The 13,520-nt window shown below is 49.1% G+C and overlaps 1 protein-coding gene across 1 annotated transcript in view; it reads left to right on the forward strand.

The window, feature by feature from the left end:
- The window catches only part of Spt3 (Transcription initiation protein Spt3), a 136,003-nt gene that overhangs the window by 17,839 nt on the left and 104,644 nt on the right, over positions 1 to 13,520 (forward strand). Inside the window, exon 2 of the mRNA XM_089571849.1 lies at positions 13,299 to 13,447. Within this exon, the coding sequence (XP_089427975.1) occupies positions 13,299 to 13,447 (149 nt within the window). The remainder of the gene's footprint in view (positions 1 to 13,298; positions 13,448 to 13,520) is intronic.

Genomic DNA, 13,520 nt, shown 5'->3' on the forward strand with positions numbered 1-13,520 from the left:
CTTTGGAGGAGAAATTCTAGAGGCCCGTGTACTGTGCGATGTCAGTGCACGTTAAAGAACCCCAGGTGGTCGAAATTTCCGGAGCCCTCCACTACGGCGTCTCTCATAGCTTTAGTCGCTTTGGGACGTTAAACGCCATAAACCAACCAAACCGGTTTTTATGACGTTGACTTCACGTCGGATGTCAAGGTGTGGCTAGCTGATTTTGTTTTTATGCGAAGCATACTACTTTAGCTACCACTTCAGCCCTTCACCGTGGTTATGCGCCTCCAAATCACGTGATACATGACGTCACACCACGTGACACGATGACGTCATGACTGGAGAAACGGGGGCCCACCTCGCGCCGTCGCTGTGGTTGTGCGCCTCCAAATCACGTGACACGATGATGCCACACCACGTGACACGATGACCGTCACGGCAGTGGAGAAACGGGGGCCCACCTCGCGCCGTCGCTGTGGTTGTGCGCCTCCAAATCACGTGATACATGACGTCACACCACGTAACACGATGACGTCACGACAGTGGAGAAACGGGGGCCCACCTCGCGCCGTCGCTGTGGTTGTGCGCCTCCAAATTACGCGACACGATGATGCTTCGCATTCTCCAGGCTTAACCAAGTTAAGCCTCAGCCCTTTTTTGTTTTTGTTGAGCTGGTATCATATGTTGTTACACACTAGCTGTTCTTGCCCCCGCCTTATGTAATGCCCACGGGCCCTTAAGGCTTCAATAAATGAAATGAAATGTCAAGGCACATATACGCATCACGTAGCAAAAAAAAAAAGAAAGTTCACATGTACACCTAACCACCTTGTGTGTTGGCATTAGATGTTGATGCCTTTGCAGGAAGTGACGCCGATTTCCTCCAGCTAGTGGTAATTATCCGCTCTGGTGACGTCACATCCCCCCCCCCCCCTCCCGATAAGGCATTAATAGCGCCAAATAACTAACTGTTCGGTTTACGCGCATTCAAGCGATCAGCGCAAGTGGCCGAAAAGTTCGGCGCCGCCATCTCGCGCAGATAAAAGGGTAGCGAAATCGAGGCAAAACACAGCGCTCTGAACGGCTGCAAAACTCCGCTCCGTTGCCAGCTGTGTACGCACAGCTCCGCGGCCGTCGCACCAGTCGCGCAGGTCATTCCACTTCTTTCGCGCTTCCGACTTCCTTTTGCTCTCTGCCGTTCCCCGTGGCTCTGCGTGAGCCCCGGGTGCGCGAAGAACGAAAGCGGTGTCGGGACGCGGGAAGTAATTCCCGAGCAGGGAAGAAGTGCGCGCGGGAGGTCCGCCTTGGTCCGGTGGCGGCAGCAACAAACGGCGCCGGCGGCTGGCCCAAGCGATCTGCGGGCCGTGTCTCTCTCCGTCGGAATGTTCTTTCATGTGTAATTTGTCGCGGTGCATCATTGATGAGCATCGATTGCCTCCTCTCCGCCCTGCCTCGCGACGTGAGCGCCCTCTCTCTCTCTCTCTCTATGGCTGCTGCGCGCGCTGTCCCGCGTTTGTTTTTATTGCGGGGCTATTCTGGCTATACTTCCTGCCATCTCTTATGAACTGGTCCGGCTTGAGTTTTTAATGCATGAGATGCATGATTGTTACGTCTTTACTCTGGCCAATTACAGGCCAATTACAGGCCAATTGCGATCTTGTCCGCCATCGCTTGTATCATGGAGAAAATTGTACATGCCTATATGACGTCCTTTTGTGATAAGTACCATCTATTAAATGCCGCCCAGTATGGGTTCCGCAAAGGTAAAAGTACCTTAAGCCTACTGGAAGATTTTCATGATTTAATATGTAAAGAAATAGATAAAAATAACATTGTCCTTACACTTTTTATTGATTTACAAAAAGCGTTTGATACTATTAATCACAATTTACTATTAGCTAAACTCGACCATTTTGGTTTCAGAGGTCCTTACATGTCGTTTTTTAAGAGCTATTTTGCTGATCGAGAACAATGTGTTCGAATAGGCGAATCGTTCAGCACAATGTTACATGTTCACACTGGTGTTCCTCAGGGCTCTGTGTTAGGACCCTTATTATTCAATATTTACGTCAATGACGTGACCAATCTTCCGTTAAGCTCTCAGATTTTTTTATATGCCGATGACACTGCTCTGGTGGTACCAAGTGAAACTTATGAAGAAGCATGCGGCAGGATGCAACAGGATGTTCATTTTTTGATAGAATGGCTCAACGCTAATCAGATTTATACTAATATCTCAAAAACCTGCCTTCTTTGTTTTCATAGTCCATACAAACAACTTCGTACATGCTCTAATATATATCTTCATGATAAGAATTGTACAAGCTGTTCATGCACGCCGTTGGAACTTAAATCTAGTTTCAAGTATCTTGGCATGACATTTGACGAAACTCTGTCATGGAACATTCATATTCAGGAGCTAGCCAAACGTTTGCGCTTGGTGTGTGTTTATATGTATGCCCTGCGATCTATTTGCGATGTGTCGGTTAGAAAAATGGTTTATAAAGGTTTAGGAGAATCCATATTGCGATATGGAATAACCATTTACGGAACTGCATCACTGTATAAACTAAACATACTAAGCCGCATACTGTACAGAATTGCATCTAATCTCGCCTACGGAACTAGCTGTCATGATAAAGCGGTAAAAGCTAGTATGGAACATTTTGAGATGCTACCTGTACACAAGCAATTTATCTTTGAAATATTGCGCAAAAATTTCTTCCACAGCGTCTTTAAAACCGACAACATTAAAGCACGGCCTCTCCGTCAGTCGGAAAAATACGTCATACCACGGATTTACACCAACTATGGGAAAAAAACCCGCAGTCATTATGTTCCTTATTACTTCAATAAGATACAAACAACCCCGAGCATTAATGGATTAAAACAACTTAATAAGTTTCTTCGATCGTGGTTGAATAGTAATACTGAGTGATAAATTTTTAATCTATTTTTTTTTTTTTTTTTTTTCCTTCCATGTTCTCAGCGTTGTCATTTCGTGCATGAAAACGGTGGATGCTTTCTTGTATTCGATGTTTTTTGTTCATGTATTCGCCTTGCACCGCGGGAGCAGTATCTGAGTCTGTCTGGTTTCAGCTCTTTAGTGTTTTTATGTTTTATTGCATTGCGGAAGCAATTTCTGAGTCTGTCTTGTTCGAGCTCTTTTTTTTTTTTTTTTGTGTGTGTGTGTGTTTTATTCACCGCTGATCATGTACTTCACACTCCGGCTGCCCAGCCACGCACACAAGCGATAACGCTTACGCGGGCTGGAGCATGTACTTGCGAATTGAAGTGAATAAAAGATATTATTATTATTATTATTATTATTATTATTACTTTCCCGTGTCCGGTCCTCCGCTGTGCGGTTTTGGCGCCCGTTCGTGCAGTCCCTGTGTAAAGGTCAGTCTACTCCTGCTCTGCACTTCTGCGGACGGCGAACGTCGTGCAAAGAGCCAGCGCGCCTTATACAGCTGGCGCTGTAAACTTCAGGGGGGCCGACGTAACCAGTACGATTTTAAGCTCATCTGCAGTACCCGTGTGTTTACAAGCGTTGGCGACAGCCTGGAAACACAGGCTGCGTTAAAGTAAGCGCAACAACGAGATGGCACCCTGCTGCGTAAAAAGAATACTCTGGTGGGGTATTCCACGCTTAGGATTAGCCTGAAGGCATCTACAAATCGTGGCCAGCACAGCATACGGTCTTCAGTTCTCATGATTGTGCGTATTCAGCCTAACGTAGGGTTTATAAACATTGTAAAGTACCTACGAAGGAATTAGGTGTAAGTTTCTCGAAGGAAGTGTAGAGGCAAGGAGGTCAGGGATCGAACCAACCAACCCTGCACCCGTAGATAGCGGCATGATTTGCAAATCGACGTCCTGTTTCATGGTGTGAGCCCCGTTTGCAAGGTGTATAGGCATAGCTGGTGTGAATTGGAGCACGAGTAATGGTGGTCTGTGGGCACTGGTAACAACTTCAACGTACTGTGTGTAAGTTATGCGTTGTTGAGCTTTCTAAATGCCTGTGTGACATCTTGTGGAGTCGCTGCGGAAAACATCTTTTGAGTACTATGTTGGCGGCTGTGTGTTCTAATTCACGAGACTGCCTCGACAAGAAGCGTGGCGTGCATGCCTAACATACGTGTATGAGAAGCATTGTGACAATAGCGATTTTTGCAAGTTATGAGGGCGACCCATACTTGAAGTTGAGCAACTTTCCTCGTATAGAATCAAAGTCATATGATGTCTCTTAGACGTTGACAAAGGGTATGCATCGTTCTCGAATGAGAGCGAAGTGTCCCATTTCGTATTGCTTGTACCTGCATAACTGTAGGCATCTGTGCTTAGCGGCGTCGCTTGAAATCTATACTGTGATTGGAGAGAATGTCTTTGTCATGAGGTATTATAGCACCTTGATTGTTCCGGAGACTTGGCTTTTATGCATTGTAGACTGCGTATCTCGAACGTGGCTTCAGTTCGGCTAGCTGTCGATCCGCTCGCTTTGGTGCGGTCTCCTGACTTCGGCAAGCAACCAATACAGTGATCGCTGTGGTGTCCTTTGAAGAAGCATTACCCCGTAGCTCGAATGCGCCGAATGCATTCAAGGACGAAACAAAACAACCACTGTACAACCACTGTAGTGGCGCCTTGTTTCGTCCTTGTATCCATTCAACGCATGCTACAGAGCAATCAGCTAGACTATTTTGTCGCTTTGCTAATTTTAATTTATAGAAGCGCCCCTCCCGGTGTTACCTAAGACCTGGCTGTTCTACGTCGCTTCCCCCGTGCGCTGCCCATTTTCTTTGTTCGTATAGAAACCGCACATCGGCATATTACGTGCCCAAAATAAAAGCGCGATATTTGGCATCTACGACGACCGATGTTGCGCTGAGCGGGGACCGATGTATCCGGTTGCATGTCTGTAGCAAGGCCATGCAAGACGATGGTGTGCCTGAGTTACAGTTGCCTGTAGACGTCATTGTGCAGTTGCGGAGGCGGAATGCGTGTGAGGCGGGGCACCGTGCTGGTTCAGCAGTAATCAGTGATTGGCCGGTCTCTTGCGACTCTTCCTTCCCCACAGCATGACCGTGCTTTGCGGCGAAGGGGACTTGCTTGTGATGGTACCAGGTTGTGTTCAGGCGTGCTCTGCATAAGTCTTCATATTAAGGTAGCCAGCAGTAATCGAAACCAAGGAAAGCATGGGGGGACTGTTTCTTTTTTAAAGCTTATAGTGTTGATTAATCTGAAATTAGTTGTGCAATGACTTCACCGATTTAAGATAAATGATAACCAAGTAAAAAAAAAGGAAGCACACGCCGCTACTGGGATCCGAACCCATGACCTGCTGGTGGCGTGTGGTTGTTTTTCCTTCTACTTTGTTATCGTTTATGTTTCAGCCGTAAAGTGATTGCCCTGCGTATTTTCCATTAAACAAATGCCGCAAATTAAAAAAAGAATTATTCTTCTTGGTTTCTTTGGTTTCGATGACTGTTGGCTTCTTTATGACTTCCTTAATACGTATGTCAAAACGAGCCCCTCGTTTCATTACTCTTGTCTGCTACATAGATTTTCTTGAATTGGGGAAGGTTTTCTGAGATGCATCACCTCGTCGGAAATCCTGCGGGCACTGATTTTGTTCTCTTCGTCAGTCGTGATGGTGGTTTGAAATTGGTTGATGTTAGTGAAAATTTAGATGAAGCAGTGTTCGCTTTATACTATGATAAAAGTGTGTCGGCTGGCGTCAGGGATCGCTTTTTGCTTCTGCAAGAGTAACGGCAAGCTTAACTGAAACGGCGCCGTTGTTCAGATTTAACGGTTACGGTTCACAAAGGCTCGCACTGTAACTGAATCGCTTCGGTTAAACGCGAATCGCTGGTCGGCAGCTTGTGCCAATGACGAATTTTGACGTACTTATGACACTTCGTGCCTCTTTGACGCGCACGTTCTTCGCGCTATGTGTTTACTAGTCTCGCTCGTTCATTACCTTGGTGGCTGACGTCACGCTCCGCGCAGCGTCGTGCTTTCTCGGCTTCGCGCGCGCCCAAAGTTAGCCTCGGTTCGGCTTCTCTCTTCCGACACGTCAGATCCGACGGGAAGTGCAGGTCGCCGAGAATGAGATTGGCTTCGCTTCTCCCGGCGAACGGAAAGAACAGCGTCGCAAGTTTGGCGGGACCAGCTTTCGGGGTTGGGAGATGCGGGAAGAAGGGGAAGGGGGGGGGGGGGAGGAGGGAGTTATGGAAGCAGCACACACGCACGCACACGCGCTGGCGGAGAGATGGATTTTTCGAGAGTGAAGGAAAGACGCAGAAAGTGCGGTCTAGCGCGTGGTTGCCGGGATGGCGGGAGTGAGACGGAAAAGGAAAGAGGACGGAGGGAGGCGGGGGTGCCCCTGCGTCCCCTCGGGGCAGATCACTGATTTCTTTCGGGGCCACGGCTTTCTCTCGCCTGTCGGGGGCAATCCGGAATCATCCGCCTGATCCTGATCCTCTGTCGCGACTCCTTTTTCTCTTCGGTGCGTCCTCTCGCTTCCTTTGCTCCGTTTTCCTTTATTTCCCGGCACGCTTCTTTCTGGTTCCGTTCTTGGCGTCGTCGTTTTGAGGTCTCATTTCTTTCTTTCCCCGTGTGGCTGCCCGCGACGCTGCCGCGTGGTGGTTCTGCTGGCGGCGGTGTCCTGTGATACCGCTGCACCGCGTCCAGTGATCAGGCGAAAGAGCGAAGAGGGAAAAAGAAAAAGGAAAATAGTGCGAAATTCCCCTCCCTTCACCTCTTTCTCCTTTCTAGTGTGGGCATGTTCCTTTCGACGAAACGACTGGCTCGGCTGCTTGGCCTGAGGACGCGGGTTGAATTCCGGCGTGTTTCGTTGGTGGCGAAATGCAAAAGGCGCCCGTGTGCTGTGCAATGTCAGTGCACGTTAAATAATCCCAGGTGGTCGAAACAATTCCGGAGCCCTCCCCTACGGCACCTCTTTCTCTCCCTTCTTCATCCCTTCCTTCACGGAGTGGCTGAGAATTACACTGATAAGGGCGGTAGTCACCGCTCCTTCTCTTTCCTCAAAACGAATGTTCAAACTTTGGCAACCAAGGTGCTATGACTGCAGAACACAGTGCTCACTGATAATCAGTGTCAAATGTGTTGTGCAATCATACCATCTTCATACAGAACAGTCACGAATCATACCTGAGGAACAAAACGTGCCCTTAGGATGTTGCATCTATGTCTGGTTGCTTGGACCATCTGTCGGTCATTGGAGAAGGGTGTCAAGGCAGAGCGCTGGAGGCAAGTCGGATTCTTCAATGCTTGGCTTCGAAGTGTGTCTGTTTGGAGGTGTTGGTGTGACTTGCAGAATTCCTCTGGGATTGCCTACGCCATCAGCTTCCAAAGAAAGGCAGAAGGAAAGAAGTGGGCGTTGTTCCAGTGACTTTCCTCGGCAACGCGTTAGTTCCAGCAGAAGTGGAGGGCGTGCTACAGCATGACCTCAAGTTCAGCCTGTAACCATCGGTGGCCTTGTTGGCCACTTGCCACTGGGCCACTTGGCCAACAAGGCATCGGTTGAAGAGCGATCATCCTGTCTTCTCGAAAGTGTAGACTTTATGCGGAGGAATTTCACTGTGAGGTCTGGTACCGTCCTGTGTTGTCGCCTGCTTCGTCCTGTGCCTGTTGCGGCTTTAGTCGTTATGTTTCACGTGACAAGGATATACCAAAGAAACTTCAACTCGGGAGTAACTTCTGACACCACCTATGGGCGTTGGCAAGGCCACCTTGCGCAGCCAGGGCCCTGCTGTCCAGGAGAACCTGGCGGAAAGGGGACGAGTAGCGCTTCAAGCCGTTGGGCTCACGGACTGAGACCAACCAACCTTTAAGCTCTCAGTAAATGTTCTCCTCCTCCTCCTCCTCTCAAACCAATGATGCCCATGAACCGAGATTTCGGTCTGCACAGCTTCATCGGCTACCTCTTAGGACCGAACTCTGGAAGCTTCTTTCCTTCCGACCACTTCGTAACCTTACGTGAGGCCTCCTTTCCCCGAGTTATCGATGGAGAAAGCCACCGTACTCTGGAAGCTCCCCTGGCCGTCTTCGCATATAAGGTTTGCATGCCGCACGTATGGGTTCGAGAGCACCGATCACAAGGTTGGTAAAAAAGCAAGTTCGTCGCCCAACTTTTGAACGAACTGTTGATATGCAGACGCGTGGGCGCTTTCTTTCAATTGCATTGTCACTTCAACCTGAGTAGACTACCTTTGTCAAATACTGCTGTATGACAGTAAGCACCGCTAGTTGGGCGTCATTATTAGAAGGAGCAAAACATCGTGTACTGTCGACGAAATAGGTCTGGCGCCAAGCGTACTGTTGTCTCCACGTCGAACAGGCTCTGAAAGGGGGGGTCGCTGCGGTATGCCCTCTTGCCTAGTCGCTGTTGCCCTAAGAAGGTGCTAATGCCAGGAGCAAGTGGACCGCAGCAGTGCAAAGCCCGGCTGCGAGTTCGTATACTCTAGAGGAGCAAAAAAAAAAAAAAAACCGCACCGCGATGCGCAGTGTCTCAAGTTTTAGGAAGGTGTTCGGAATTGTAGACCGTGACAAGCCGAACAATACCATCAAACCATTGCATGGTGCGATGGCCGCTTGCTTTTCTGTGAGATGGACGGCACTCAATGGAGGCGCCGAAGGGATTCACTGACTGTTTGTTTTCTCACCTCGTTCCAAAATTGAATTGCGATGGAACCGTCTAATGTACTCGGGCTAAGCCTGGTGCTGTAACCCTCAAATCGCCTCAGTATCCACTGTGCGTCAAGGTTCTCGGCGTTGCGCTGCTGGCTCTTGTCTTCCTTCTTTCATCAGATTTTGCTATCCCTCTCTCTCTCTCTTTTATTCGGCTTTCATTCTTACTTTTTTTCTTATGACCAAATTGCTGGTGACGTCTAGTTTGCATTCGTCCCGTTGGCGCTTTTCTAGGGTTGGGCAGCAGGGTCTGCGACTGCGCCGAAGACCTGCATGGCGGCACAGTTTTGACGCAGTTGCGAAGTGTCAGCCGCAGGCTGGATCTTCTTCTTATCCCGTTACTTTCTTCTCCAGTTTTTCTTAATCTTCTTCCTTTCTATCGCCCTCTCTTCTCACTGCTGTTATCTCTCCAGACCCGCTCTTGCCACTCCGTAAGTGGTTGTGCGCGCTCACGACTAAGCCTCGCCTGCGGCATGTGGCGCCGATCTCGTTACGGGTAGCGATTGGATAGCTCCTAAGAAGAAGCAGTGGATGAAAAGGAAGTGTTCTGTCTTGGGGAGGGGAGAGGGGGGGAGGTACGCTTATGCGTCGGACCCCCCCTTTTTTTTTTGCTGCTGCCTCTGATTCATGGGATGAGAGAGCACGCTTAGACGGCGGCCGCTTCTTTTCACACATCCCTTCTTATTTCCTTCCTCTCTTCGTAATTTTGATTTAGTTTTGCCTTGTGTTTGCTTTCGGCGTGCCTTTTCGTTACGCAACTTTAGTAAGCTGTCATACCTCGCTGCGTTGCGCCCTGCTTTGGTCGCGGATTGCGCCGGACGTTAAGAAATTGGGATGAATTTCGCCACGGATCGACGCTGAAGCTCGGCTGTTCTGACGTCGTCTCGCACGGTTGAAAAATCTACGTAAGTGACTTCAGGGTGTGCTAAGTGAATCGGCGGTCTCGGTGGAGGCCAGTGCAAGTGGGGGAGAGGGGTAATAAGCTAGGTGCAAGCGTAGTCTCCGTTTGCGTCAACGTCAAGCGTCATGGAACCAGTTCACGGTAATTTCATGCCATGACACTAGTTTTGAAGCGTATTGATGAAGCCTTCACTCGGTACTTCGCGAAAATTCAAGCACTTCAGTCACGGGAATGGTCACCCTGAGTGATCGGTGATCAATCGGTAACCCTGCAACGCGACGTTGCTCCTAGCCAAGTGTTGCCTTAGCACATAAAAATCAGTTGACCTCTTAGTTACGTAAGCCCAGAGACTGAAGGGGACATAAACCTGCCCGATTGGCTGACTAGGTAATGAGCCCATCTGCATAAGAGATCGAACCTCCGACCCGCGTTTCGGCGATATACGATAGGGACGGCCGTATGTGCTAGCGTGCTAAGTATGTCAACCGCACTACTTGCCCGGGTATCAGCTCCTGAGTGTCTTGCACTCAGTTGCTGTGTCCTCCTCTTTGTTTGAAAAACATCCTTCTGTAATTCGGCTCTCCGTCAGGGGGGCTGGGAGGACGAATGGAAGTTGGCCTGTATCGGTAGATTGCCGCATTGTTATCACAGGCTGCTTTAGCTGAAAGCGCAATTTTTTAAGGTACAGAAGACCAACAAAATGAAATCCAGATGTCGCTACCACTGACCGCTTTCGCAAACAAACTGCGACGGCAACAGGGTCGATTTTTGAACGCTGATCTGTGAAGCAAGGCTGAATCTCCATTCACTCTAAGACGTGATCACGGAGTCCTTTTTGGTCTTGCCGTCTCGAATTAGAATGGTGTGGCGGCAGAAAAAAAGTATATATATGTTTTTATAGACCTAATTTTCGCACCAAGAAACAACTGTTTTGGTCTCCAACAAACAAAAAAAAACAACAAAAAGCCACGCAATCGACTTTCTTAACGGACTAGAACTGTGTGCAGTTGTCCCCAGTTCAATGTGAACGTCTTGGAGAGAGGACCGCCTAGTTGCGGTTCTATACCATAGCTGCTCCTGGTTTTGTTGACTTCTGCTCGAGGTCTGCTACCTGTTGCGTTCGGACTATTTAACCGGCCGTGAAGAAGGGTTGGCCATTAAAGGCAACGGAGTGGATTCCAAGAAAAGGCGAACGTAAGGGAATCTGGTGGGCGGATGCGACTGGCAATTTTGCAGGGATAAAGTGTCCGCTGTTGGCGCAGGACAGGGTTAATTGGAGGGATAGGATACGGGGGAGCCCTTTGTCCTGCAGTGGGCGTAAGGCTGCTGATGTTCATGAAGAAGAAACAGTAGGTCCGGGAACGTTGGGATTACGTTCTCAACCTTTGGTTAAAGTGAAGCCAGGGTCTCCTCGAATATTTCTGCAGTGCCTCTTGACGCTGAGTTATAGAAACGAGATGCCGTTGGTTCCGGAGAATGTGTGATCGTAGCGCATTAACTTGTATTAAAGGTGCACTGAAGAGGATTCTGAACTCGTCTTTTTGCCGCGGGAACTCGATCTACACGTTCCCAGCATTCTTGGAAACTTCGATTTATTGCCCTGTGTCGCCGATTTCCCTAATTAAATCGAATTAACGTTCGGCTCCCGCCTTTTTTTTTAATTCTCCCCGCACGGTGGGCGGAGTCGACCAACGCGTGGAGTGCCTTGCAGCCAGCTCCGTGAAGGCATTGCTTTCGCTTTATTTTGTTTCTTTTTTTAGGTTTCTGTGAATAAATAGTTTCATTCGCAGATAATATAGCCGCAAAATAAGCCTGCATAAATCAAAAAACGCTCGGACTATTTGCTACTACGGATTACTACGTATTACTCCGCCGATAGCAGAGCGGCAAGCCTCCACGCAGCTGGCTGAAAGGCACTCCACGGGTTGGTTGACTCCGCCCCGTACGGGGAGAATTAAAAAAAGAAAAGGCGGGAGCCGGACGTTAATCCGATTTAATTAGGGAAATCGGCCACACAGGGCAATAAATCGAAGTTTCTAAGAATGCTGGGAACGTGTAGATTGAGTTCCCGCGGCAAAAAGACGAGTGAGTTCAGATTCCTCTTTACTGCACCATTAAGCAGATTTGACTAGAAGGTGTGGCGCAACAAAAGCTGCCGAGTGTAAAGCGTTGGTACGCAGTAGTTTCAGTTTGTTGAAACCCCTTTAGTTGAACAGCCGCCGCAGTGGCTCAGTGCTTATGGCGCCCGGCTGCTGACCCGAAAGACGCGGGTTCGATCCCGGCCTCGGCGGTCCAATTTCGATGGAGGCGAAATTCTAGAAGCCCGTGTACTGTGCGATGTCAGTGCCCGTGAAAGAACCTGAGGTGGTCGAAATTTCCGGAGCCCTGCACTACGGCGTCTTTTGTAGCCTGAGCCGCTTTGGGGTGTTAAACTCCCATAAACCATAAACCAAACTATTTACTTAAACGCGTCGGTATTTTTTCTGGTTATACTGTTGTGAGCCTAGTAAAATTTGTCATCACTCGTTTAAAATATGTAAAGTCCTCCTAATGACATATTTTTTTTCCTAGTGATAGCTGTGAAGGTCCTCTTCCGTGATAAGCAGCATCGCTGCCGCAGTGTGTCGCAGCCTAAAAGTCCAGCGTCCACGGACTGTCCAAAGACTGTGTTGCTTTGGTTATCGTGAACCGTTAGGCACGTTCTTCCGAGAGTGTTCCCCCCTTTGTCCGCGTGGCATTCAGGTGTAGTTATTGCTGTCATCTCTTCGTCTCGGTCTGAGGCGAACAATCTCCGAGTTTATGTACTTCGCAGTAGTCTTGCTTTTTTTGCTAGGAATCTTATCGTCCTGTGTCGTCTTGTCAGGAGCGTGAGCTCTTTTCTATGTAGCTAAAGTCTCCTTGGGGTCTCCCTCAAACTCCGTGTCGCCCCAATGACTTGGGCCACGGCTCTGTGACTGCAGCTGTGCTTCATTGTTTGTGGTTGGAAATTGGGCTCTATGCAGGTATCATTGTTGTGGAGCCTACCTCTCAGGACTCCCGCTGCGCCGAATAAATAAACAAACTGTCAGGCTGCTGCTTAATAACGGTCTCCGCTTGAAACGCAGCTTCAACGATGTGAAGGACGAACTCTTTCACATCCTTGAAGCTAGCCCTTCCTCATTTCCTGTTCTCTCTGCTAAAACGTACACTTTTTCTCAACGTCCGCCGCTATGGACGAGGGTGGCGCTGGTGGACACTCTCCAGGTTCGGCTGCGCTACACAAATACCCCGAAAGCAGAAGATAGGACAGCCGTCGCCGTAGCTCATTTGATAGAGCACCGGGCGCGAAATTTGGAGGTCGTGGGTCCGGATCCCACCGGCGGCATGTGGTTATTTTTTCTTCTGCTTTCTAATCAATTATGTTTATATAATAACTGCCGTATTAAGCTCCCATTGATGAGTACCTAGAATTATAAAAAAAATACATCCCCTATACTCCTTGGTTTCGGTGACGGCTTCCGTCATGTATGTCATAACGAGCGCCTCTTTTCACTTCCCTTGCCGCACAATTTTAAGCGCGTCACCTTTCCATTGCAGCAGCTTTTGTTAAAACTGAAGAGAACTGACGTTCACGTTGGCTGTTCGCCGTTGTTACTGTGCCCGTGTGCACTCGGCACAAGGTGGTGAGAAAGCGCGCTGAACTCTTCCTCTCTGTCTGCAGGCTCCCTCTGACTCCGGCTCGTCCGCTGCCTCCAAGTCGGCGGCCTCTTCGAGTGGCTCGGGTACCGGCGCTGCTGCCTCTTCCGCCGCATCGTCGTCCGCCTCTTCGTCCGATCACTCCTGGGTGCTCACCGAGATCCAGGGCATGATGTGAGTGAACCGACCAGGGGGCGCTGCTGTAGCACCGCGCGAGCACGCAAACCAATCATCTCCTTACGAAGTA

Source organism: Amblyomma mixtum, chromosome 2, assembly GCF_055824585.1.
Source record: "Amblyomma mixtum isolate Tamu chromosome 2, ASM5582458v1, whole genome shotgun sequence".
NCBI lineage: Eukaryota > Metazoa > Arthropoda > Arachnida > Ixodida > Ixodidae > Amblyomma > Amblyomma mixtum.